This window comes from Neoarius graeffei, chromosome 7, assembly GCF_027579695.1.
Source record: "Neoarius graeffei isolate fNeoGra1 chromosome 7, fNeoGra1.pri, whole genome shotgun sequence".
NCBI lineage: Eukaryota > Metazoa > Chordata > Actinopteri > Siluriformes > Ariidae > Neoarius > Neoarius graeffei.
The window spans coordinates 10,133,766-10,161,016 of record NC_083575.1 but is presented as its reverse complement, the minus strand read 5'-3'; the positions used below and the strand labels follow the sequence as shown (position 1 = coordinate 10,161,016).

At 41.0% G+C, this 27,251-nt stretch overlaps 1 protein-coding gene across 2 annotated transcripts in view; it reads right to left on the bottom strand.

Moving 5' to 3' along the window:
• Positions 1 to 2,971: 2,971 nt before the first annotated feature.
• The window catches only part of gfra1a (gdnf family receptor alpha 1a), a 270,564-nt gene continuing 246,284 nt past the window's right edge, over positions 2,972 to 27,251 (bottom strand). For both annotated transcript variants that reach the window (XM_060925260.1, XM_060925261.1), the window contains 3 exons: positions 24,248 to 24,447; positions 17,596 to 17,640; positions 2,972 to 5,115 (listed from right to left, as the gene is read on the bottom strand). In XM_060925260.1, the coding sequence (XP_060781243.1) occupies positions 4,966 to 5,115; positions 17,596 to 17,640; positions 24,248 to 24,447 (395 nt within the window). In that variant the 3' untranslated portion in view covers positions 2,972 to 4,965. The remainder of the gene's footprint in view (positions 5,116 to 17,595; positions 17,641 to 24,247; positions 24,448 to 27,251) is intronic.

Below are 27,251 nucleotides of genomic sequence, written 5' to 3'. Positions count from 1 at the left end.
AAATAAAAAATAACCACAACGCAGTACAGTATATGGTTGGATGAATGACCATTTTAATATTTTTTTTCATATAATATTTATTTGTACATTTTCACAAGCCTGGAAGAAATGTCATATAGCTGGGGAAACATTTTTTTTTTATTTATTTATAAACAAGAACAAGTCGTTCATTATCAACCAGTAGAATGTGGGTGTGTAAGGAAACTTTTTTTTTCTTTTTTGCTTTCCCATGTTCTGACCCAAAGTTACACGAAGCAGAATCAGGTTTTGCAGCATACACTGAGTGTGCAGAACACTGGAAAAGTGTGCTTATTTCCTGAAACTGATGAACTGGATAACACTATGACTATCTGTTTTTGAATCTCTATTTAATCAGGATAAAGAAAGAAAGGCAAACAGGTTGTTTCTCAAGAGCAAGAATGTGGAAAAAAAAACTTGTTAAAGAACGAGAATGAAGAATGATCCTGTTTTCTTGCCTTTTGTACGAGAAACTTTCAACTATTATACATGAGGATGCAAACTAGCTACTGTCAAGTCCAGAATTATTCGCACTTATCAAGAGAATATACATCAAAAAATGTCCTTGTATAAAATAAACAATTGTAGAAATTATTTGCCTTTCTGATAGAAAAAAAAAATCATTCTTAAAAAGAATGAAAATACTCTAACAGAACTGAAAAAAACTGTCCGTAGTTCAGTGACTTGATTTTTTATTATTATTAAAAATATATATACTGTATACATGAATCTTCGAAAAGGTTTCTGTAACAGATCCTCTGGTGTGGCTTGTTGCAGTCAGTCACATGCAGTTATGTCAAATATTTAGCTGAAGGCAGCTCATGAAGAAATGCGACAGAGTTCATCACCTTTCATAGATTCGTTCTGGCTTTAATCTGATTTTCTATCTGGTCTGATTCATGACGTGACAGCTTGTTCGCAAAAAAGGGGGACAATGAAAACAGGACAATTAAAGACAAGTGGACAGAGAAGTATACAGTGGCATGCAAAAGTTTGGGCACCCTTGCTGAAAATGTCTGTTACTGTGAATAGTTAAGTGAGCAGAAGATGAACTGATCACCCAAAGGCATAAAGACAAGGCATTTCTTTTCAGGGTTTTATGCAATATTTGCGTATTATTTTTGCTTTGTACAATTGGAGAACGAAAAAAGAAAAGGAACACCAGGCGAAAGTTTGGGCACCCCAATACATTTGAGTTCTCAGGTAACTTTTACCAAGGTTCCAGACCTTAATTAGCTTATTGAGCTGTGGCTTGTTCAAATTCTTCATTAGGAAAGGTCAGATGATGCAGATTTCAAAGCTGTATAAATTCTCTGACTCCTCAAACTTGTCCCTAAAATCAACAGCCATGGGCTCCTCTAAGCAACTCCCTTGCATTCTGAATAATAAAATAATTGATGCTCACAAAGCAGGAGAAGGCTACAAGAATGTAGCAAAGTGTTTTCAGGTAGCCGTTTCCTCAGATCATAATGTTCTTAAGAAATGGCAGTTAACAGAAACAGTGGAGATCAAGGTGAGGTCTGGAAGATGAAGAAAACTTTCTGAAAGAACTGCTTGTTGGATTGCTAGAAAGGCAAATAAAACCCCCTGTTTGACTGCAAAAGACCTTCAGAAATGTTTAGCAGACCCTGGAGTGGTGGTGCACTGTTCTACTATGCAGCGACACCTGAACAAATATGACCTTCTTGAGAGAGTCATTAGAAAAAAACCTGTCCTGTGTCCGAGCCACAAAATTCAGTGTCTGAAGTTTGCAAATGAACATCTAAGCAAGCCTGATGCATTTTGGAAACAAGTCCTGTGGACTGATGAAATCAAAATAGAAGTTTTTGGCCACAATGTGCAAAGGTATGTTTGGAGAAAAAAGGGTGCCAAATTCCAGGAAAAGAACATCTCTCCAACTCTGAAGCATGGGTGTGGATCGATCATGCTTTGGGGTTGTGTTGCAGCCAGTGGCACAGGGCACATTTCATTGGTCGAGGGAAGCAAGGATTCAAATAAATACCAGCAAACTCTGGAAGAAAACATCATACCATCTGTAAAAAAGTTGAAGTTAAAAAGAGGATGGGTCCTACAATAAGACAATGATCCAAAACACACCTCAAAATCTACAATGAAATCCCTCAAGCTGAAGGTTTTGCCCTGGCCCTCACAGTCCCCTGACCTAAACATCATTGAAAATCTGTGGATAGATCTCAAGAGAGCAGTGCATGCAAGACAGCCCAATAAACTTGTAGAACTGGAAGTCTTTTGCAAGGACAAATGTGCTAAAATCCCCCAGGTAAGAACTGAAAGATTATTAGCTGGCTACAAAAAGTGTTTACAAGCTGTGATACTTGCCAAAGAGGGTGTTACTAAGTACTGACCATGTCAGGTGCCCAAACTTTTGCTTCAGGTCTTTTTCATTTTTTGGTATTTTACACCTGTAAATGATGGAAATAAAAATGTAATCTCACGGAAAATATTAAAGAAATGTGTCATCTTTACCCTTATGCCTTTTGGTGATCAGTTCATCTTCTGCTCATTTAACTATTCACGGTAACAGACATTTTCAGCAAGGGTGCCCAAACTTTTGCATGCCACTGTACGTTAAAGCTCTGATTCAAGTTCAAAACAGACATGAGTTGTGGCACTGTGTAAAAGTGATGACGTGGAGTATTGGTGTAAAATGAAACATTAAAAAAAAATCCCTTCAAAGTATGTGTGTATACATATAACTATGAACTAATCATTAAACAATTCTCACAAAATGTTGCATTTGCCCTTCGTCATTTGTAACTACAAACTAAATAGCTGTTATTAAATATGAACAAATATATTTTGAAATAAAACTATATCGCATTTGAATATGTCCAAACTTACTGTAACATCCCTCATTGATTAAAAATTACTCCCCCCCCCCCCCCCCCAAAAAAAAAAGAGGGTACCAATAATTCTGGATTTGCCCATATATGTGTGTTTTCAATGTATAGGATATATCTGAAAGATTTTTGTAGGATAAGTCACAGTTCTGGCTATTTTCACACTTCTTAATACTTCTTGTTATTTACATTCTTCAGTAATGGAATTGAAATGAGTCGAAAATATTGAGGCAGAAAAAAAATAATAACGGCTACTAATGCTGGGAGCTTATTAAGCCCATTACTGTGTATCTGGAATGATCCACCACCCCAAAGATGTTCAGTAAAAGTGGCTCACTGTTGAAAGAGAAATGAATTGTGCAGATGAGCAGATGGTCGTAATGGAAGTGAAAGTGTGTGAAAACGCAGTGTAATATCCAGATGTATATTGTGTTTTGTACACTCAGTGTAGGCCTTTCTGCACAGCAGGGCAATGCATCCGCCCCTAAAATGCCCATCTACACCGGCTAATACCGTCTGTAAAAGCTTTACCGCAACATTTATAACCCAGATCACTTATAGCTGCGAGCATGGGCAAGAGTTTCTTCAGAAAGAAAACTCGCAATGCAAAAAATACAAAAATAAAAGGGGATTTTTTTTTTCCCTCTTCTGTACTTTTCCCTTTCTTTTTAAACCATTAAACAATAGCGTCGTGTTTAATTCAATCTCCATAGTACACTTTGGGGCAGCAGTCATTATAGGTGGAGTCTATTTGTGTTTGTGTGTGTTTCTCTAAACAAGACGTAGCAATATCAAATCAAAATTCATATTTTCTCAGTCTATTTTAAGTAAATAAGTATCTCAGTAACATCTGGATGCCCTGTAAATAAAGAGAGCAATGCTTTAATGTGTTTCTGGTTATTTTCATTAAAAAAAAAGCCAAACATCATGTCATCAGTGCTTCAAGTGTGCAACAGCTGTTCAATCTGGACATGCTTTGTGAGCGTGGATTGCGTTTCTGGTTCATTTCAGAGGGAACTAAATTTAAAGTCAAACCTTTGGATTGATTTAGAGCACGATCAAACAGCCATAACGCAGCCTTCTTCTGCAATGCTCAGGAATACAACACACACACGCCCACAAAAAAAAACTATATAATATACAAGACAGTATTTCATTTGGACGCAAGGGGTCCAAGCATTGTAAAGTCTCCACTGTAAAGGCAGTATAAATGTGCACTGTGAAGACAGATGAGTTTGGACTGCTGACAGCTACAATTACAGTGAAGTTTCAAAAGAGAGAATATAGGAGTTTGAGGAAATCATATACAACACTGGTGACTGTTAATAGACTTGGAGGCACTCTGATCAACGCAGTTGAACTGGCACTGCCAAACTGACCCAGGCACTGAAACACACTCTTTCAGACTCTATGCGCTCACACTTCTTCCTGACCCAATGTAAGATCTCAAAATATATCCTGTACACATACGAACAGCTCCAAAATAATCAGGTTAAAGCTAGGAAAGCGATCACTTTATCAGAATAATCATGCACAACAGAAACCTCAGCAACCGAATCTTCCTTGGATTTTGTGTGTGCCTCCAAAATTTACCCCATGACACAATGTGTGTTGATGCCAATAGTGTGAAAAAAGCTCAAAACCTCCCAGTAAGCCTCAAGTTTGTGTGCTAGTTAGAAATCAATGCATGTCATTTTCACCGCACACAACATATGCAAAAACACCGATGAGATTCTTCAAACACTTAAGAAAGCTGCCACTGCCGTTGCTGCTGCCAATCATCTTGACCTCAAATGATTTCTCGCCCTCGAGACCAGATTGTGAGTCATCTCGAAAAATTCGCAAGAACAACTCTTACACATGCTTTTTCGCTGTTCAACTCCAGGTACAAAAAAAAAAAAAAATCCCAACAGGGAACAGAGAGAAATCTCAACTTACACCAAAATCACTTTCGCATAAACCAAAGCTTGTAAAAATACAGAGAGTAGACAGCGAGAGAAGGTGATTACAACAGGGAGACCTGGAACATATATCGGAGATATTTTTTAATACAAATTACGAGCGTCCATGTGTTGCCTTGGCCAGGTGGCTACAACAGCAGTGGCAGGTTGGGTGTCAGGAGTTCCAGGGAGCAGTGCAAAGAGCTGAGCAGCAGGAGCAGTGGAGCGTTAAAGCCTGACGGAGATGCCGAGTTCCCTGTGATGGAGTTGGAGGAGCTGGATTTGTCGATCTGAGGGTCCTGAGAAAGACATGACTGAGATTAGGAAAGAAAAGTTGATTGTGTTTCTGCGCTCATCAAACAAGCCAGATCACACAGTAAGCTCTCGACTCCTGAACAATGTAAAAATGTGCTTCTTTGTTTCTTTACACTTCATTTTAAACCCTCAATTGTGAAAGGATGTCAGTCTCTTCTCAGATAAACTTTAAAATTGAAAGTTTTTTTTTTAAATAATTAACTAAATTAAAACTTTTTTTGTTAAATTACACTTAAAAGATATGATAAATCTAATTGAGGTTTTTTTTTCTTTAAACAATTGATTTTTTTTTGTTGTTTTAAACCCATTTTAAATCCACAGCTGTGGAAGTTCTCAGTTGGTATTTTATATACTAAATTGAGAATGAGGGGCGGCACGGTGGTGTAGTGGTTAGCGCTGTCGCCTCACAGCAAGAAGGTCCTGGGTTCGAGCCCCGGGGCCGGCGAGGGCCTTTCTGTGTGGAGTTTGCATGTTCTCCCCGTGTCCGCGTGGGTTTCCTCCGGGTGCTCCGGTTTCCCCCACAGTCCAAAGACATGCAGGTTAGGTTAACTGGTGACTCTAAATTGAGCGTAGGTGTGAATGTGAGTGTGAATGGTTGTCTGTGTCTATGTGTCAGCCCTGTGATGACCTGGCGACTTGTCCAGGGTGTACCCCGCCTTTCGCCCGTAGTCAGCTGGGATAGGCTCCAGCTTGCCTGCGACCCTGTAGAAGGATAAAGCAGCTAGAGATAATGAGATGAGATGAAATTGAGAATGAAAGTTAATCAAATTAAATAACTGTTTAAAAACATTACATAAGATCTTGTTAAAAGGGCTGTTCACGTTACATCAGGGGCGGACTGGCAATCTGTGCGTTCTGGAAAAGTCCAGAACGGCTGTCCGGTCTATGGCCGTCGGCCCTGTTCAATAACCAAAATTTTCAGTCTATCAACTAACAGGTGGCGCTAAGACGATAATTTATCCGTCAATCATTATTCCATAGGCCTAAAAGCCAACAAAGAAGAGTAATGTTAGTGTCTGTCAACAGAAAGATGGCAAGCAGAAAACGTAAGGAGAAAGGTGGATGGGAAAAGTTAAAACAAAAGAAAGTGAAGTCACTTGAAGAAGATGCTTCAAACTATAGAAAGCTCACAGAGCTTTTTGGCAGCAGTGCAACTGCAAGCAGCAGCAGTAACGTTCGTGTCACGTTATCACCGAGCGAGACTGAGAACCAGGTGGACGTCAGTGGCGGCTGGTAGTCTTTCAAACAGGGGAGGCTGGTCGGTTACGATATTTCCAGATTTTAAAAGAAAACACATCAATTTTGCCCATACTCTTGCCTCTGATCTGGCTGATTGTTGGCAGGGTCACAAACTGTGAAATAACAGGTTCTTTTGGCCCATTAGCCTACTGTCCAATATACATGATGGTGGTGTTGGGGGGGGGGGTATATTTTAACATTTTATATTTTAAAATTGTGGCATGTTGTTTAAAAATTGATCATTATTGAAAGCAGCTCTTTGTCAGGAACCTCAGCAGTAGAGCTGGGTGCCACACATTTCATTCAATGACACTTTCGCTATATTTTACTTATTTTGACTGAGAAATGTTTTCTTGACAATTTTGATAACCCTTCACTTTTAATCCAGGTCTGTAGTGTGAAATGTTCTCGGCTGGGTTTTTGTTTAAAAATGTTTTCCAAATTGTAGCTGTGTTTAATTCATATCCAGAAAAATATATATTCCAATATAATATACTCAGCATAAACATTTTAAATAGATTCTATATTTTTGGTCCATCCATGACATATTACTAAAGTAGCCTATTTACTGTTGTTGATGTGGGTCACTTGCTGTTAGCCAATTCACTTTCTCGTAGCAGGAGAGCTGAAAGGAACGAGTATTATTCCCTACCTTTTTCACCAAGTCAATTTGAGGCGTTGGTCTACCCTGCTCTTTAATTTTAATTTTTTCCTCGAAAGGAAGACTGGCAAATGGCTTCGCCAAAATTAAATCAGCAATGCTTGGCATCCGTGCGCAGCTTTCTTGCTAGCTGACTAGCCCCCTCAAGTTCAAGTTCAGTCACTCAAATAAACGAAATTTCTGGAACTAAGATAGCAAACTTGACAACACTATATTTACAATGAAAATATATACAAACTAAAAAAGCTGGTAGAAACCGTATGTAATGAATGAAATCGAAATGTAAGCCGATCTCTTACAATACACCACAGCACTCGCGAATCCGCATGGGACTGAACTGAAATTCACCGCTGCCTGTCTATAGTTGAAACGAGCTGTCAATCAAAGAAAATATCCGGCCGCTTTCACCAATCACCAGTCTCCTCGCGGAAACTGCCATGTCCCTCCCATGTGAGGCTGGGAGTCCGTAGGCGGGCATTTTCGCAGTATTTGTCCAATAACCGTCTTGCATTTTGATATTGAAAAGCGCATAGCTCCCAAATGCCATTGAAGTCCACTGAGGCTGGGAGTCCGTGAGACTCCGTGGGCGGGCGTTTTCGCAGTATTTGTCCAATAATCGTCTTGCATTTTGATATTGAAAAGCGCAGAGCTACCAAATGCCACTGAAGTCCACTGAGGCTGCACTGCATCGCGCTGTCACGAGGGGGAAAAACTCACGCACACATTAAAGTTATAAGGGCATTTTTAGAGGAGGCTGAGCCTCCCTCGTTGTCTTAGAGCAATCGCCCGTGGTGGACGTCCAACCTGACCAACCACATGCTGATGATGATAGTCATGATGAGGGGCAGGCAGCTGAGGGAATTTCACCAGAGGAGGAGGTACCGGTAAGTGACAAAGACATAAAACCATAGCATAAAACAGGTTACATAAAGGCCACTCATAGACCCCTCTCATCGTAGGCCAATCTCCTATTGACTGGCTTTGCGGTGTGATGAGAAATATGTGGTTTATTGCTGTCAAAACAAACACGTAACTACCAAGCAAGCCAATTATAAATAGATAGACAAGCACAAATGGCCGCGATTTCATATGTTCGCCTCTGCATAATTCATGCAGATTAGGCTCTTTACGTTCAAGAGAACCAAAGCTCGAGCCTATCATTAACCAAAAGTTTGAGGGGGAGGAGTGTTTTCCATTTTGGCACTATTTATCTTTGTCTTCTCTTTCGTGGTGCGTGGTGGAATGTCTGTGGAATAGGCTACAAATGTTGTTTGAAGGATGATTGGTTGAATGGTATCATAACTAATCACAGCAGCATTGCATTGTGCAATTTGTTAATAGCCTAATTTTAGATCTGTTTGTCAGGCTTACCTACCAAAAAATCAGCATAATATTAAAACTATAAAATGTGTCAAGCAGGCTAATTCTTACACAGAATAGACCTAAAAGGCTAAAAATGTAATTGGGATTTAGGAAAAAAAACTCCAAATCCGTTTTATTCTTCTTGTCTGTAGCCTAGGTATCAAATGCTATGCTTATCCAAAGTTTTGGCTGGTTTTTAAAAATATAATTTTGAGGGGGGCGGCACGGTGGTGTAGTGGTTAGCGCTGTCGCCTCACAGCAAGAAGGTCCTGGGTTCGAGCCCCGGGGCCGGCGAGGGCCTTTCTGTGCGGAGTTTGCATGTTCTCCCCGTGTCCGCGTGGGTTTCCTCCGGGTGCTCCGGTTTCCCCCACAGTCCAAAGACATGCAGGTTAGGTTAACTGGTGACTCTAAATTGAGCGTAGGTGTGAATGTGAGTGTGAATGGTTGTCTGTGTCTATGTGTCAGCCCTGTGATGACCTGGCGACTTGTCCAGGGTGTACCCCGCCTTTCGCCCGTAGTCAGCTGGGATAGGCTCCAGCTTGCCTGCGACCCTGTAGAACGGGATAAAGCGGCTAGAGATAATGAGATGAGATGAGATGAGAATTTTGAGGTATAAGTACAGGTTTAAAGGCTGTCATTCCAAATAATACTATTAAACAAATGTTAATCAAGCATAATGTCAGTGCACAGTGTGAAGGGTTTTCGTAGATGCCATTGCATAGTTTAGATATAATCAACAATAGCATTAGCATCCAACTTCATCTTTTCAATTGTTTATTTATTCGGGTTGAAGATAGTGGCAGCTCAAAAGATGGCAGGGAGAGTCCAGGAAAGTGCCAGAATGAGGGATCAGTGCCCCAATATTTCAGCCGCCCCAGTTCAGACAGTTACAGCCTGGAGCAGTTTTTCAGTTACCACCCCCAGCAAAAGCCCAAAAACCTGTCTCTACAAAGATTGTTCAGCTGTAGAGATGGTACTAACCGTAAATGGTTTACATACTGTGAGGAGAATCACACACTATTTATTGTTGTAATTATTGTTGGCAAAGTCAGTTACAAATATCATTGATACAGATTTTTTTTTTTCTCTTTAAAATGCAAGCATAGAAGTGACTGTAAAATAGCAGTATAAAAGACAATGTCTATGTTCATTTTTGTTTAGGAGATGCAAGTGATGTTTAGTCGTTCTTGAATATTAGGTGTTCTTGAGTTCTTGAATAAGCAATCATAAATAGTTCATCTGTGTGGGTTTTGTTATGACAGACAATATACCACTATAGCACTTTACTATAGCACTATACTATAGTATAGTGGACCTATTTGGGGGGAAAGTCCAGGGCCGTTTTTTGGTCCCAGTCCGTCCCCGAGTCAGTTAGTCTACTGTAGGAGTCTATGAGTCTACTTTCGGAATCAACTAGTCTATTATAGGAATCAGCAAGCCTAATAGTCTGCTATAGGAGTCTACGAGTCTGCTAAAGGAGTCTCTTAGTCTACTTTCAGAATCAACTAGTCTATTATAGGAATCAGCTCGCCTACTAGTCTACTATAGGAGTCTGCTATGTGTCTACTTGCTACTATCAGACTGTGTGTCTACGAGTCTACTATAGGAGTCTCCTATGGGAATCAGCTAGTCTACAATGAGTCTAGTAGTCTATTATGAGTCTATGAGTCAACTAGTCTACTATAGGAGTCCACTGTAGGAGTCTACTAGTCCACTGTAGAAGTTTACGAGTCTACTATAGGAGTCTATTAGTCTAATTTCGGAATCAACTAGTGTATTATAGGAATCAGCAAGCCTACGAGTCCACTATAGAAGTCTACTAGTCTACTGTGGGAGTCTACTAGTCCATTATAGGAGTCTATTAGTCCACTTTCAGAATCAACTAGTCTATTATAGGAATCAGCTCGCCTACTAGTCTACTATAGGAGTCTGCTATGTGTCTACTTGCTACTATCAGCATCAGTTAGTCTACTGTGTGTCTACGAGTCTACTATAGGAGTCTACCATAGGAATCAGCTAGTCTACAATGAGTCTAGTAGTCTATTAAGAGTCTATGAGTCAACTAGTCTACTATAGGAGTCCACTGTAGAAGTTTACGAGTCTACTGTAGGAGTCTATTAGTCTACTTTCGGTATCAACTAGTCTATTATAGGAATCAGCAAGCCTACGAGTCCACTATAGAAGTCTACTGTGGGAGTCTACTAGTCCATTATAGGAGTCTACTAGTCCACTGTAGGAGTCTACTAGTCTACTTTCAGAATCAACTTGTCTATTATAGGATTCAGCTCGCCTACTAGTCTACTATAGGAGTCTACTTTCGGAATCAACTAGTCTATCATAGGAATCAGCGAGCCTAATAGTCTGCTATAGGAGTCTACTATGTGCCTACTTGCTACTATCGGCATCAGTTAGTCTACTGTGTGTCTATGAGTCTCCTATAGGAGTCTACAAGTCTATATGGAGTCCATGAGTTAACCAGTCTACTATAGGAGTCTACTGTAGGAGTCTACGAGTCCACCGTAGGAGTCCACTAGTTCACTGTAGAAGTTTATGAGTCTACTGTAGTAGTCTACTCGTTCACTGTAGAAGTTTATGAGTCAGCTAGATGAGTCCACTGTAGGAGTCTATGAGTCTACTGTAGGAGTCTACTAGTCCATTATAGGAGTCTACTAGTCTACTTTCAGAATCAACTAGTCTATTATAGGAATCAGCTAGCCTAGTAGTCTACTATAGGTTTCTACTAAGTGTCCACTTGCTGCTATCAGCATCAGTTAGTCTACTGTGTCTACAAGTCTACTGTGGGAGTCTACTAGTCCATTATAGGAGTCTACTAGACTACTTTCAGAATCAACTAGTCTATTATAGGAATCAGCAAGCCTAATAGTCTACTATAGGAGTCTACTATGTGTCTACTTGCTACTATCGGCATCAGTTAGTCTACTGTGTGTCTACGAGTCTACTATAGAAGTCTATGAGTCAACTAGTCTAGTATAGGAGTCGACTGTAGGAGCCTAGGAGTCCATTATAGGAATCAGCTGGCCTAATAGTCTACTATAGGAGTCTATGAGTCAACTACAAGAGTCTACTAGTCTACTTTTGGAATCAACTAGTCTATTATAGGAATCAGCAAGCCTACTAGTCAATTATAGGAGTCTACTATGTGTCTAATTGCTACTATCACCGTCAGTTAAGTCTACTGTATGTCTACAAGTCTATTATAGGAGTTTACTAGTCCACTGTAGGAGTCTACTGGACTATTTTCAGAATCAACTAGTCTATTATAGTAATCAGTGAGCCTAATAGTCTCCTATAGGAGTCTGCTATGTGTCTACTTGCTACAATCGGCATCAGTTAGTCTACTGTGTGTCTACGAGTCTATTATGAGTCAACTAGTCAACTATATTAGTCCACTGTAGGAGTCTATGAGTCCATTATAGGAATCAGCGAGCCTAATAGTCTACTATAGGAGTTTATTTGCTACAATCTGCATCAGTTAGTCTACTGTTTGTCTACTCATCTACTGTAGGAGTCTACTCATCGATGATAGGAATCAGCTAATCTTCTATGAGTCTACGAGTCTACTACAGGAATCACCTAGTCTACGCGTCTATGATAGGAGATGAGTCGTCTACTACTACGTAGGTATTGTTTTGTTTGTTTTAGTCTTGGATTTCTTTTTGATAATTTATTTCATAACTTTATTTTATAAGTCTTCCTTGTCAGCTTGTTTTCTGCCATCAGAGTCAAGGGCAGAGGAGATGATGCTCTCTGGTTTCTCAGTAATTTGACAACCTGGATTTTTTTTTCCCTTATTAACTTCAAGAGAGGAAAAAATGAGAGGATGGGGAGCATTTATATAGCTGCTATAATATAAAGGATAACAGGAACTAACCTGTTTCACAGACATTTCCCAACATTGAATGTATCTATAAATGAATAAAAAGCATCTTTAAGTAAAAGAAAAGAATGCAATGTTGGCAAAGTGCTGTGTGTAAGAGGAATAAAGCACTTTTGAATATGCAGTTATGGGAAAATAATAAACTTTATGGCTGCAACCATGGCGGCACGGTGGTGTAGTGATTAGCGCTGTCGCCTCACAGCAAGAAGGTCCGGGTTCGAGCCCCGTGGCCGGCGAGGGCCTTTCTGTGTGGAGTTTGCATGTTCTCCCCGTGTCCGCGTGGGTTTCCTCCGGGTGCTCCGGTTTCCCCCACAGTCCAAAGACATGCAGGTTAGGTTAACTGGTGACTCTAAATTGACCGTAGGTGTGAATGTGAGTGTGAATGGTTGTCTGTGTCTATGTGTCAGCCCTGTGATGACCTGGCGACTTGTCCAGGGTGTACCCCGCCTTTCGCCCGTAGTCAGCTGGGATAGGCTCCAGCTTGCCTGCGACCCTGTAGAACAGGATAAAGCGGCTACAGATAATGAGATGAGATGAGGTTGCAACCATAATTTTGCTTAATCACACAACCCCATTGTTGATTATTTTCCTATGACAGCACACCATGTTATGTCCATACTTATTAGTGATTAACGCTACTATTGTTTTTTTAAACATTTGTAAAAACAACAACAACAACAAAAAAAATCAAAACTAAATCTGTCTGAGATTTTGAATTATCTGAATATAAATAGTCAGAAAGCCTGGCCTGCTCTGCTGTTCAACTTCTTTCAGTTACAGAGCTTCTTTTCTCCCACAAAACCCATTTCCACATTATCACAACGCTGTTAAATCAGACTTGCACTGCACTAGAGCGCCAAAATACTACAAAGTGACTGATGCTGATGCGTTTTTAGTTAAGGAGCGAGATAAAAATTCCACTTTGTATTTGATATATATTACACAGATAAAGATGAATAATGCCGTAATGAAACCTAGAAGCTGAAAAAAGTGTGCGTGCGTGTGTGTGGATGAGTGGGGGGGTTGTTTGGATATGCAGCTATAGCACTAAATGTCACTCTGGCGTGTAATGCTGCTTTTATTATGTACAATGACATTTACTGAACTTTAAAAGGGAAAAGATAAGTGACGCTTCCAGTTCAGCATTTTGCACTCGAAAAAGTCCACAAGCAGGAAGTTCGCTTGAGGGCAAGGTCAAAGATCAGGTGGAACTTTCCACTCCGTCATCACAAAACAGTGAGCATCTTTTGGTTATCAGCTTCTCTCATGATTTATTTCTGATAGTAGAACTCCAGATACAGATCAGCTCATCATTCCAAGTGTGCATAAATATGCATAATATGAATTATTATATGGTGCAAGCTACTTCAAGTAAAATTGTGCACTCTGATTGGTTCCTTGGCAGGCAGTATTCTCCTGTAATGCCCGTGAGCGATTATGGACTTTCTTTCCAAGGTGCTGGCTTTCAGTGTTGCAAAAAACAAAATGACGACAAAAAAAATAGATGAATTGGAAATCAAAATTGAATCAAAAATGGCTGACACACAAAAGACAAACAAGAGTCACCGAGTTATTCAAGAACTGAGCAGTTAAGAGTATTCAGAAAGTGCTAACCGCTAACAGAAATTCAGTTTTGAAACCACTAGCAATTTATTCTGCATGCGTCATGACTCAACTACATTACAAATATGACGTGACTGAAAGCAGCGTCATGCCTCATTATAATGACCATCTATTAATCTTAGAATAAAAAAAAACAGATAATAAACTCCTTATTAACCTTGCTTGCTTGGTCTTTATGGGAAAATATCAGACCTGTCTTTTTGTATGGACCTCACGTACTGTCAAGACCTCGCTCTGATATTTTCCTGTAAAGACCTCACGCTCAGTTAATAAGTAGCTACTATGGAATGATTTCTAGGTGCGCTGTAAAAGAAAAATAAACAATAACAGGGTGGTATATTGGGGCCTGATGTGTCACAGAGTTACTATTACTGCCCTGAAGTGGATTATTTTCCTAGAACAACATGTTGCAACATGTTTTATTCCTTTTACACCACAGCAATTTGGCAACAATTCATTTTTGATTCTATTATAGAATGAGATACATTTACAGTGTCTTGCAAAAGTATTCATCCTCTTGGTGTTTGTCCTGTTTTGTTGCATTACAAGGTGGAATTAAAATGGATTTTTGGAGGGTTAGCACCATTTGATTTACACAACATGCCTACCACTTTAAAGGTGAAAATTGTTGTTTTACTGTGACACAAACAATAATTAAGATGAAAAAACAGACATCTGGAGTGTGCATAAGTATTCACCCCCTTTCGTATGAAACTCCTAAATAAGAGCTGGTCCAACCAATTCACTTAAGTCACATAATTAGTTGATTGAGATCCACCTGTGTACAATCAAAGTGTCGCATGATCTGTCACATGATGTCTGTATAAAATCAACCTGTTCTGGAAGGACCCTGACTCTGCAACACTACTAAGCAAGCAGCATGAGAACCAAGGAGCCTCCAAACAGGTCAGAGACAAAGTTGTGGAGAAGTATAGATCAGGGTTGGGTCATAAAAAATATCCCAAACTTTGAATATCCCACAGAGCACCATTAAATCCATTATAGCAAAATGGACAGAATATGGCACCACTACCAACCTGACAAGAGAAAGCCCTGCCCACCAAAACTCACAGACCAGGCAAGGAAGGCATTAATCAGAGATTAATCAAAGACACCAAAGATAACACTGAAGGAGCTACAAAGATCCACAGCGGAGATGGGAGAATCTGTCCGTAGGACCACTTTAAACCATACACTCCACAGAGTGGGGCTTTATGGAAGAGTGGACAGAAAAAAGCCATTGGTTAAGAAATCCCATTTGGAGTTTGCCCAACAGCATGTGGCAGACTCCCCAAACACACGGAAGAAGATTCTCTGGTCAAATGAGACTAAAATTGATCTTTTTGACCATCATGGGAAATGCCATGTGTGGCACAAACCCAACACCCTGAGAACACCATTCCTACAGTGAAGCATGGTGGTGGCAGCATCATGCTGTGGGGATGTTTTCATCTGCAGGGGCAGGAAAGCTGGTCAGGACTGAAGGAATGATGGATGGCACTAAATACAGGGCAGTTCTGAAGGAAAACCTGTTTGAGTCAGCCAGAGGTTTGAGACTGGGATGAAGGTTCACGTTCCAGCAGGACAATGACCCTAAACATACTGCTAAAGCTACACTGGAGTGGTTTAAAGGGAGACATTTAAATGTCTTGGAATGGCCTAGTCAAAGCCCAGACCTCAATCCAATTGAGAATCTGTGGCATAACTTGAAGATTGCTGTATACCAATGCAACCCATCTAACTTGAGCGGTTTTGCCTTGAGGGATGGACAAAAATCCCAGTGACTAGATGTGCTAAGCTAATAAAGACATACCCCAAGAGACTTGCAGCTGTAATTGCAGCAAAAGGTGTCTCTCCAAAGTATTGACTTTTAGGGGGTGAATACCTATGCACACTCCAGATTTCTGGGTTTTTTTTTCCATCTTAATTATTGTTTCTGTCATAATAAAACAATTTTCACCTTTAAAGTGGTAGGCATGTTGTATAAATCAAATGGTGCTAAACCCCAAAAATCCATTCTGATTCCAGCTTGTAATGTGACAAAACAGGACAAACACCAAGGGAGATGAATACTTTTGCAAGACATGGTAATCCATTTTATAATTACATTTAATTAGGTATAAACATTTGTTCCCTCACCAGCCTCTTTTTTTTTTTTTTTTTAACTCTCTTGAAGTTAATAAGACTGTGATCAAGAAACCAGAAAGGCATCAGTGCTGAATACATTCCTGGACTTCATGTCAGTAGTTTTTCTCTCTCTAATGGGTGTGTCATCATGACAAGTGGTGTTGTGTACGGACATGTATTGTCCAGTGCTTTTTATAAGTTCCAATGAGAAACTAGAGCAGCCAAAACGTTGGCTTTGTTAGCAAATTTGCAAAGGCATTTAACCGTACTGCCTACTGTCCAGAGTCACCAGTGGTATCCGCTACTTCATTCCAAGCTTAATTTTCCTCCCCATGTCTACATGCATATTTAATGAGAGGTCATTTGAGGCAAAATCAAGTTCTTCCATTTTTTGTGCATCAAATACTAAATGGGAACTAATTGGAGGTTGGAAAAATTGTGAGCGGGGAACTGAAGAACCGTGACCTCATGTGCGCCATCAGATTGGTCTGTGGAATCATTTAAGGCAGTTGTTTAGATCTGTTTTGATGCTTTACTGCATTAAATCTAATTTACAGAAGTTTGCGAGTGTGAACTAGCTTACAACGTGTGTCTGTGAAGGTTCTTAGTCATCCAGGTCATAGTAAACCAGAGGTGCTAAAGAAGGCAACTGGACTTGCTTGAAATCCTTGAAGATGTGTCACCTTTCATCCGAAAGGCTTCTTCAGCTCTGTCTGACCAGCGAGGAGTTCCAGGTATTTATCCTCTAGTGGACCAAAAGCAACCCAAAGCAGAGTCGTTGAGGTCACATGGGTCATTGACCCTATCCTCAAGTGGACCAAAAGCAACCCTAAGGAGAGTCATTGAAGTCACATGGGTCATTGAGTCATCCTGTAGGTGTAGGTCACTGGGGGCTGGGTGTGAACAGTATAGGGCTGGCTCCCAGTGACCTACAGCAGGGGTGTCCAAACTGATCCATAAAGGGCCATGTGGCTGCAGGTTTTCATTCCAGCCATGCAGCAGCACACCTGATTTGGCTTATTCAATCAACTGACACACCCACCCTTTAATCGAGGGTGGGTGTGGCTGCAAGTATTTGACTGTGTGAAGACAGTTCAGTTGATTGAATGAGCCAAGTCAGGTGTGCTGCTGCATGGCTGGAATGAAAACCTGCAGCCACATGGCCCTTTATGGATCAGTTTGGACACCCCTGACCTACAGGAAGACTCAACGACCCAGGTGACTCCAACAACAATCCTTAGGGTTGCTTTTGGTCCACTAGACGATAAATATCTGGAACTCCCCACTAGTCAGATAGAACTGAAGAAGCCTTTCGGAATGAGAGGTGAAACATCTTCAAGAATTTCAAGCAAGTCCAGCTTACAAAGTGCTAACACCAGAGTCTCCTTCCAAACTAATCTAAATAAACATCTCGCAGAAACGTATCACCACATCAGTGATGACGCACATTATTAATCCGTTTATGTAGAGCATCTTCCATCTTCAATTCCATCAGAATTGAACATTCTGCAGCGACAAATATGTCTCATGTGATGTCATGGCAGTAACACTTACCACACAGAACGCATCTATTGTCTGGTTGGTCTTTCGCTGCTGTGCCTAGAGCGAGAGAATGGAAAGATTGTTATGACATGTCGTATCACTTCTTCTATTTCTCCAAAGTGTATTTGAACATGATGCTCTCATAAATATTAACACCCTTAAAAGCTGCACCAAAAAAAATGGTTACGAAGAGCAAATTGAGGCAAACTGGAGGAAACCGAGGAACCGTAAATCACCATAATCGGACCTCAAGGAAAATTTCAGATGGAAATCAGGTCTGAGAGCATTTTTCCACATCCTTCCTACTGCTGTGTCCTTTTGTTTATTACAGACCTTAAAGAAGAGCAGACGCAGCTTGGCCTAATGCACTGGGCTTAACCACAGCCCGATCATCCTAAATAAGTCCACAAATAGACTATGATTTAGTCGTGACTTGAAAGATTGCGGTTTGGAGGCGTATCTTCCAGCAGAGTTCCTTTGAACAGAAGCCATAGTCTGGAGTCAGTAGGGTGGAAAAGAATGAATCCACTAATGAGAATTGTGCATCAAATAAATACTAATACTAAAAAAAAAAAAAAATACACACTTGATGTTTTTTATTATTATTATTATTATTATTATTACTACAGAGCCTCTAAGGTGACATGGTGGTTATGTTTTAATAGAATTGCTTGTCCATGAATTAATACGGCGAGACCACAAGATAATAGCTTGTGGCTGTAAAATATTCCATCAAGGCCATGATTTGTGTAACTGGAGCCCATGACTGAATATGCTGAAGCTGTTTCTTTTGAATTTTTACAGTTTTGCAGTAAACAGGCTGCATTTTATTTTATTTTTTTGTCTTGTAAACATCAAGTGAAATTGCTGGAATGGCTTTTTTTTGTTGCTATGGGATTACTTAATGCTGGCTTAAACAGAAAGGTGTCAATGTTAACTTTTTCAGCAGTTTGTGCTCTTCTGTAGGACCATATGAGCTAGCCTTCGTGCCCCATGCGAATCAATGAGCCTCGACACCCATGACCATGTCGCCGGTTCACCGGTTGTCCTTTGGATCCATGGACAACTTTTGGTAGATACTAACCACTGTATACCGGGAACACCCCACAAGACCTGCCATTTTGGAGATGCTCAGACCCAGTCATCTCCCCATCGCAATTTGGCCCTTGACAAAGTCGCTCAGATCCTTATGCTTGCCCATTTTTCCTGCTTCCAACACATCAACTTCGATTACTGACTGTTCTCTTGCTGCATAATATATCCCACCCCTTGACAGGTGCCACTGTAATGAGATAATTAACAGTTATTCCATGAAATGGAGCTGTACATGAGCTGATAGCCGATGAGGCTCGTAGTGCGGAGTTCGCTATTAGATATGTGTGACAAGATTGAGTGGAATAACTGTTTTATTCGATCCACATTCACTGGATTTTGAGAAACAGAACTTTTTTTGCAAATTTGATAAAAACTTTATACAAAACATCCGACTAAATAATTTCCGTTTAGAATGTAAACAAAGCGGTGAAATGGCAGGAGCAATTTGTGAAGAATGCAATAGTATTATGATGAATAATATTAATAATAATATTAATAATAATATCTCACCTCATCTCATTATCTCTAGCTGCTTTATCCTTCTACAGGGTCGCAGGCAAGCTGGAGCCTATCCCAGCTGACTACGGGCGAAAGGAGGGGTACACCCTGGACAAGTCGCCAGGTCATCACAGGGCTGACACATAGACACAGACAACCATTCACACTCACATTCACACCTACGGTCAATTTAGAGTCACCAGTTAACCTAACCTGCATGTCTTTGGACTGTGGGGGAAACCGGAGCACCCGGAGGAAACCCACGCGGACACGGGGAGAACATGCAAACTCCGCACAGAAAGGCCCTCGCCGGCCCCGGGGCTCGAACCCGGACCTTCTTGCTGTGAGGCGACAGCGCTAACCACTACACCACCGTGCCGCCCTTTATAATAATATTAATACTAAAAATAAAAATAATAATGGGTGCCTTTCGCCTGTAGTCAGCTGGGATAGGCTCCAGCTTGCCCGCGACCCTGTAGAACAGGATAAAGCGGCTAGAGATAATGAGATGAGATGAGATAATACGGTAATTCTTGAAAAAAAGTTCTTACCATCAAATATTTTCATCCCATATTTTGTTGCTTTTTAATTAATTAATTTATTTATTTTGAGTAGAGTTTTTATTTTGTCCTTGGTTGCTTCAGCAACACGCGCCGCCATTTTATTTTTCTCTACTCACAGTATATGAGCTGATATCCTAGTAGTAGAGTAGTCAATCCAATCAGAGTGCGCAATTGCTCATATCCAGTGAATGTGGATAGAATAATCAAATGTTATTCACTTCACCTGTTAGTGGTTTAATATTATAGTTGATCAGTGTATACATGTTACAATACCAGTGACTGTGACTTATTCATCATTCCAAGTTGAAAGCAAAGTGTAATATATTATCAGTCATCCCCAGCGTTATGGTTCATGATTTTAAAATGCAACAGTTCGCAAGAGTTAAAGGAGATATGCAGAACCTTTATTTTTAAATTAATTTCTGAGTGGATAGTATCTCCATCCTTGACTCTTGTATGCTGCATAAATGGGAATAAAATATATATTTATTTTTGAGAGTTAAAATCAGCTGCAAAGTTGGCATTCGAGCTGCCCTGCTGAGCCAGCCAGCCCTGAGTGCATGACGTCACTGCGGTAACAGGTTTTAAGGCCTCGGCCTTTGACAGCTATAGACCAAAGTCATATAAATAAAAATTTATGGTGAAAGTAAGAAATACCGTTTCTGACCTGCTCAACTAAGACTGATTTGACTTCATTGATTGTGGGTTGACTCTCATTAAAACAGGATAGGTGTTATAACTTATGCAACATACATGTACATGCATGTGTTTTCACTGATAAAATGTAAAAGGCTCATTAAATAATCAGATGAACTGAGACAATCACATTCTGAAGCAAATTAAATAATCTTATACCGGTAACTTAAACACACAATACAAGTTACACGTATTAATCTAAATGCAGGTAAACAACAAGTGTTGTTTTTGTTGTTTCGTATCCAAATGAGAGTTGCATCTTACCCATCTGTGTTCTCGCTTCTTGAAGGCCGAGCTTGTGGCCAATTGTTTTGAAACAATCTGACTTTCAGTTGTTCGTTCAGTTCTCTGTTCATTCGCTTCTTCCACGTAAGGGCGAGATATTGCTGCTGAGGCAAGCATATCCAGCAGAGAAATCAGACGGCTGGTCCACTCATTCTCCATTTTCTCCATACTGAGTACTCCGCCATTACTGCTCGGCTCAGGCAATTACTAAAACCCGGGACAGGACATCACTGGTTTTAGCAACAATCGCGGAGAGGTCACTGCCCGAGCAATAATATGTCATGTCCCGTTCCGTCCCAGGTTTTAGCAACAACCCCCGGCTCATACTCCGGGAGAACTGGTGCAAATGAACTTACTTTCCTTTATTTGTAGTTTTCTTTTCCTTTAACTGTTGGTACTGCACCCTCTTTCAATACGGGCTTATAGCCAACGCTCCTCAACAGATCAGAGGTTTCATACGAGTCCTCAGTAAAATGTGCAGAGGAGAGGAGAGACCAATTCGTAGGTGCCCAATGTGCCCATGAACTTCTCGCAAAACACGTCCAAATCTTTGCAGTTTGAACATTCTTGGGCCATGAATCTAATGTAAATCCACCTTCTGTCGTGTTGCTGCACCCGCCACCAACACATCTACATGGCATGGTGATAAATTAGCTCAAAATAGAAGCTCGAGGTTGCAGTCAGCTCTGTTTTAGTATAGCGGAAATGGCGATGAGACCAATAGCCTTCCTGAGGTGATGTCACAGATGTCAAGGTCATTCACTCAGACCGCTACCTATATGAATAATTTTAATCATAAAAAATTACTATATTAGATTTATTGCTATCACTTAAAACTATTCCTGTGCCATTCTTGAGGTCTCAAGGCATTTATAAACAAAAAGTGAGGCCATGGGTCTGCGTATCTCCTTTCAGTACTTCATAGCCAAAAAAAAAAAAAAAACGATCTTGAGAAATGCATTAATGACTCTCTGATTATATTCTCTATAATGCAGTGGATGTGCTGCGATCAACACCATTTCAGTCGGCCATGAGATGGTGTGGACTCATTCAATCTTTTTCACAATTGACTGTGTTGTGTTGATATCATTTCGACCCTCCGTGCGGCAGGTTGGCGTTGGCTTGGTGAAATCTGGCCGTGAGCTCAGGGGAAATGAGTTTTATGCAGATGAGCAACAGCTTCTTTGAGCACTGTGTGTGTTTGGTGTGGCCTCTCTTTGTCTGTGTGTTTGTGTGTAACATGAATATTGGAGGAACAGTGGATTTCTAAGAGGTTTGGTGACAGTATAATGAATGGATTCCTGTGTCTGCCTGTGTGTGATGGTGGAACTGACCGAGCCGAAGTCCAGGATGATAAAGTGGTGCCTGATACGCTACAAAAACAGTTTATAATTTATGATCTTCTGGAGAGAGGTCTTGACCTGACACTTGGATAAAAGAAATGGAAACAAATGCCTCAGTACATTTAAATGTTGCATCATTTATCACCATTAAGATATGAAATTGTGCATCGTTCTGATCTGCTCGAGCACTGCTGCTAGTTTAGTTTTATTTATTCTGTTGGATTTGTGAGCAGGTATTTTTACTTTGAAAATCATCCCAAGATTGAAAGATATTTCTTTAGTTTGCCAATTCTCTCTCTCTCTCTCTCTCTCTCTCACACACACACACGCCTTTTCTACAACCTGTTTGAGGTGGAAATCTTACAGTATGCCTTTATTCCACTTTGCATTCTGTATAAAACATCCAAACGTGGCCCGGGGTGGGGGGTCTGTCTTGTTCCACCTCGGAGCTGGAACGAGTGGTGATAAGAGCCGGAATCAACATCTGTGAAAAAGGGACAGCCGGCATGGTGGGACAGGGGTGTGACGTTTTTCACCTTGACGTTCTTCTTTCGGGCGGCACGGTGGTGTAGTGGTTAGCGCTGTCGCCTCACAGCAAGAAGGTCCGGGTTCGAGCCCCGGGGCCGGCGAGGGCCTTTCTGTGTGGAGTTTGCATGTTCTCCCCGTGTCCGCGTGGGTTTCCTCCGGGTGCTCCGGTTTCCCCCACAGTCCAAAGACATGCAGGTTAGGTTAACTGGTGACTCTAAATTGAGCGTAGGTGTGAATGTGAGTGTGAATGGTTGTCTGTGTCTATGTGTCAGCCCTGTGATGACCTGGCGACTTGTCCAGGGTGTACCCCGCCTTTCGCCCGTAGTCAGCTGGGATAGGCTCCAGCTTGCCTGCGACCCTGTAGAACAGGATAAAGCGGCTAGAGATAATGAGATGAGATGAGATGTTCTTCTTTCCAAGATCAGTGTGAATTCAAATATCTCTGTCTACGGTATCTAAGGTCCTTGTGCCTTTCTGCCTCAAATCATTTCCTCCTTCTCTTCACTTTCTCTTCCTATGGCTGATCCACAAACATTGCTTCCATGAGTCTCCCCACTTCTCTCTCTCTCTCGCACTCTCTCTCTTGCTCTCTCTCGCTCTCTTTCTTGTTCTCTTGCTCTCTTTCTTTTGCACTCTCTCTCTCTTGCGCTTTCTCTCACTCTCACTCACTTTCTCTCTTTTGCTCTCTTTCTCTCTCGCTCTTTCTCTCTCGCTCTTTCCTCTCTTGCTCTCTCCCTCTCTCTTGCTGTCTTTCTCTCATGCTCTCTCTTTCTCGCTCTCGCTTGCTGTCTCTCTCTCACTCACTCTTGCTCTCTTTCTCTCTCGCTCATGCTCTCTCTCCCTCCATTTGCAACCAGATTTTTTTCCCCCTGCAATGCCGCTTAGCTAAAGGACACAAACCTGATTATATATATGACAGAGAGAGAGAGAGAGAGAGAGAGAGAGAGGCTATTACTTCCCTTAAATGTGAATTACTGAACAGAAGTGGTCACAAACAGAAGCACCTCAACAGTCTGTTCACCCGCCATTGTTTTTAAAGCAGCACCGGTATGCGCCGGGTGTTCATATTTCCGACGTGTCGATATGTCACCCTAGATGCCGACACTCGATTGTCACATGTCACGCGTCTGGTTGTGGAACGCCGGCTCACAATGTAAAAACACACACTGGTGTGGCTACATGCCGGGTTTATGCACTTCAAGGGAAATCACTTTCACCAGAATACTGAGGTGTCTCCTTTCAGCCATTATTACATGATATCTGTGTAAAAAGGGCTCCTGTGTGTCTCTTTCTCTTCAAAATTATGTCTTCGCAAGTGGAAATATCTTAAAGTCAAATTTTCGATTATATCTCACATATATTTAGCAGAGAATATATTGGAGCATTTCTCATTAGGAGATTATTGGACAGCAAATATCCATGATAAAGCCTGCTTCAAAGCACTGTCAAGCTAAAATTAGCTTATTCTCCTGGAACCTTGTTGCTTTCTGGAAATAAAATAAGATATTTTCCACTCTCTAAATTTCATGCAGCACTCTATTCATTTTATATCACTGTAAAATCTCAAAAATATATTTAAAAAAGATGCTTCTCTCTATTATTACTATTATTATTATTATCTAACTTCCCCACCTGTCTAATGGGCCTGGGACTGACCTGTAGGTTTCCACAGAACTGATAGAGTGAGTTGTCTCCGGGATTCAAGTGGGTGCCATGCGAGTGAGGTTCCAGGGAGTTGGGCGATTTCTCATGTCCTCGACCTCTGTGTGGAGTGACCACAGGCGTGGTGGTCTGCGCCGGCGACGACTGCCACACGCTCACATCGGTCCCATTTCCAAATGCCTGAATGGCATTACCTGCGGAAATAGACAGCATTCGAGTGGCATCCAAAATCCATAGAGAATATATAAATAGTTAAATAAATAAAATAAATAAGGGGTGGCATGGTGGTGTAGTGGTTAGCGCTGTCGCCTCACAGCAAGAAGGTCCGGGTTCGAGCCCCGTGGCCGGCGAGGGCCTTTCTGTGTGGAGTTTGCATGTTCTCCCCGTGTCCGCTTGGGTTTCCTCCGGGTGCTCCGGTTTCCCCCACAGTCCAAAGACATGCAGGTTAGGTTAACTGGTGACTCTAAATTGACCGTAGGTGTGAATGTGAGTGTGAATGGTTGTCTGTGTCTATGTGTCAGCCCTGTGATGACCTGGCGACTTGTCCAGGGTGTATCCCGCCTTTCGCCCGTAGTCAGCTGGGATAGGCTCCAGCTTGCCTGCGACCCTGTAGAACAGGATAAAGCGGCTAGAGATAATGAGATGAGATGAGAATAAATAAATAAATAAATAAATAAATAAATAAGAATAAAAATTAATATTTAATTTTGAATTATTGAATAGAGGGCAGCACAGTGGTGTAGTGGTTAGCACTGTTGCCTCACAGCAAGAAGGTCCGGGTTCGAGCCCCGTGGCCGGCGAGGGCCTTTCTGTGCGGAGTTTGCATGTTCTCCCCGTGTCCACGTGGGTTTCCTCCGGGTGCTCCGGTTTCCCCCACAGTCCAAAGACATGCAGGTTAGGCTAATTGGTGGCTCTAAATTGACCGTGAGTGTGAATGGTTGTTTGTCAGCCCTGCGATGACCTGGCGACTTGTCCAGGGTGCACCCTGCCTCTCGCCCATAGTCAGCTGGGATAGACTCCAGCTTGCCCGTGACCCTGCACAGGATAAGCGGTTATGGATGATAGATGGATGGATGGATAATACTGGAAAATAATCAACTTTATGGTGGTAACAGTGACTCTACTTCTCAATGGGCTGTACCACACTACACCATGCGGATTATCGTTGATTATTTTCCTCATAACTGAAAACCTCCCCTACCCCCAAAATGTCCAATATCCATGTTGCATATTATTGTCTTACTGCTTTCAACTGGAAAAGCCGGCTTTTATCCATACATTACTGAAGAATAACGGAGCCTTTTCCGTGAAATATAACTGGAACAAAATAATTATTCGTGCTTAGTTGGTTATTGGTCATGGACTTTTTGAACCCTTTGGGAAACTGCCACAGTTTTCCTGCACGAAGGCGACCAAGACAATGATGAGATTTTACTCTCCATCAGCTGTGGACTGATTTTACAAGAATCCAAAACAAAATAGTTTTTATTGCCCAAGTAAGATTCGCTTACAAGCGATTTCACGTCTCCAGACTTTGTAATAACCAAGAGAATGAAAATAAATGAAAAAAGCAAGTGCTAAAAGCAAACATGAGTGTTCGGCCTGGGTGTTTATTAGCTCATTAGTCCAGGAGTAAGTGCATTTATGGACAAAAGGCACTCTAAAGCACTGCGTCATGCTGTTAAACCAGACATCCGGGCGATTCAAAAGATTATTGGGCCTCATCACATATTTTGTGAGATTATTATATAACACTGTATATCAACAAATGTGAGATGCGATTTTATTAATTAAGGCTTGTTTACTTTCATCATGTCATATTGCATTCTTTCAACAATGACTATTCCTTCCAGCAACTTTATATCAAGGGAAAAAAAACCCTGAATTAAATCTGACATTAATTAAATCTGAATTCTAATATAAATAAAAGTCTGGCTATACATCGTGTTCACATGTGGACGAAGTTTATTAAATGAAGGTTTCATGAGAGCAATAATTTCTGTAACAAAAGAAAGGATTTTGAAAGATGAACCTATTTGAGAAAAGGGTTTGGTTAATCTGTTGAAAAAAACAGATTTTATTTGACTTCATCTTCCAAAAAGGGCAAACTTGGACACAAATAACTCAAATTCGAGTCACTGAAAATGTTTCTCCCCTCCCCGTTTACTTCTTTCCTTGGATCCTGGACAACTGTTGCCTGATGCTTTGCTTTGATTGGCTCACTGTCAACACATCTGCATAAGTAACAGGGTGGAGTTATGTAAATTAGATGGATATGAGGGTAAACTGGGGTGTGTTGTTTGTATGTATGTAATATAATTTATTCTATCCACATTCACTGGATATGAGCAATCGCATGCTCTGATTGGCTACTCTTCTACTAGAATGTCCGCTCATATACCGTGAGTAGAGAAAAACAAAATGGTGGAACGTGTTGCTGAAAACGTGAAAGGCGAAATAAAAATCTACTCAAAAACAAAATCCAAAAAAAGCAACAAAATATGGAGCAAAAAGTATTCGATGGTAAGAATGGATGTTTTTTTTTTTCAAGAATTATTATTATTGCATTTCACAAATTGCTCCTGTCATTTTGCCAGTGTCCGAATGCAGGTGCAGGGGAGACCGGGGCAGAGCAAACTGCAGACGTAATCCAAACTGGGTGCAGGAAGTGAGGTCAGGAACTCGCGAGGGTCGAGCAATCAGCAAACAGAGCAACGTAGACTAGACTATAAGACGAGGTTGAGACGAAACGAGAATACAGTGAACCCTCGCTATAACGCGGTTCATCTTTCGCGGCTTCGCTGTTTCGCGGATTTTTTTTTTTTTACAGTGCATTGTGTTCAGAATCCTGATTGGCTAAGGGACTGTAGTCTAGAAGTGAAAAAAGTTGATATTGGTCTTTCACTTACACCAGTGTCAACCGTTTCCGTGCCTCATCTCTGTACAGCCTGCCAAATTTACGTTTGCAATTTTTTTCCATGCCAAAACCCACAATGTC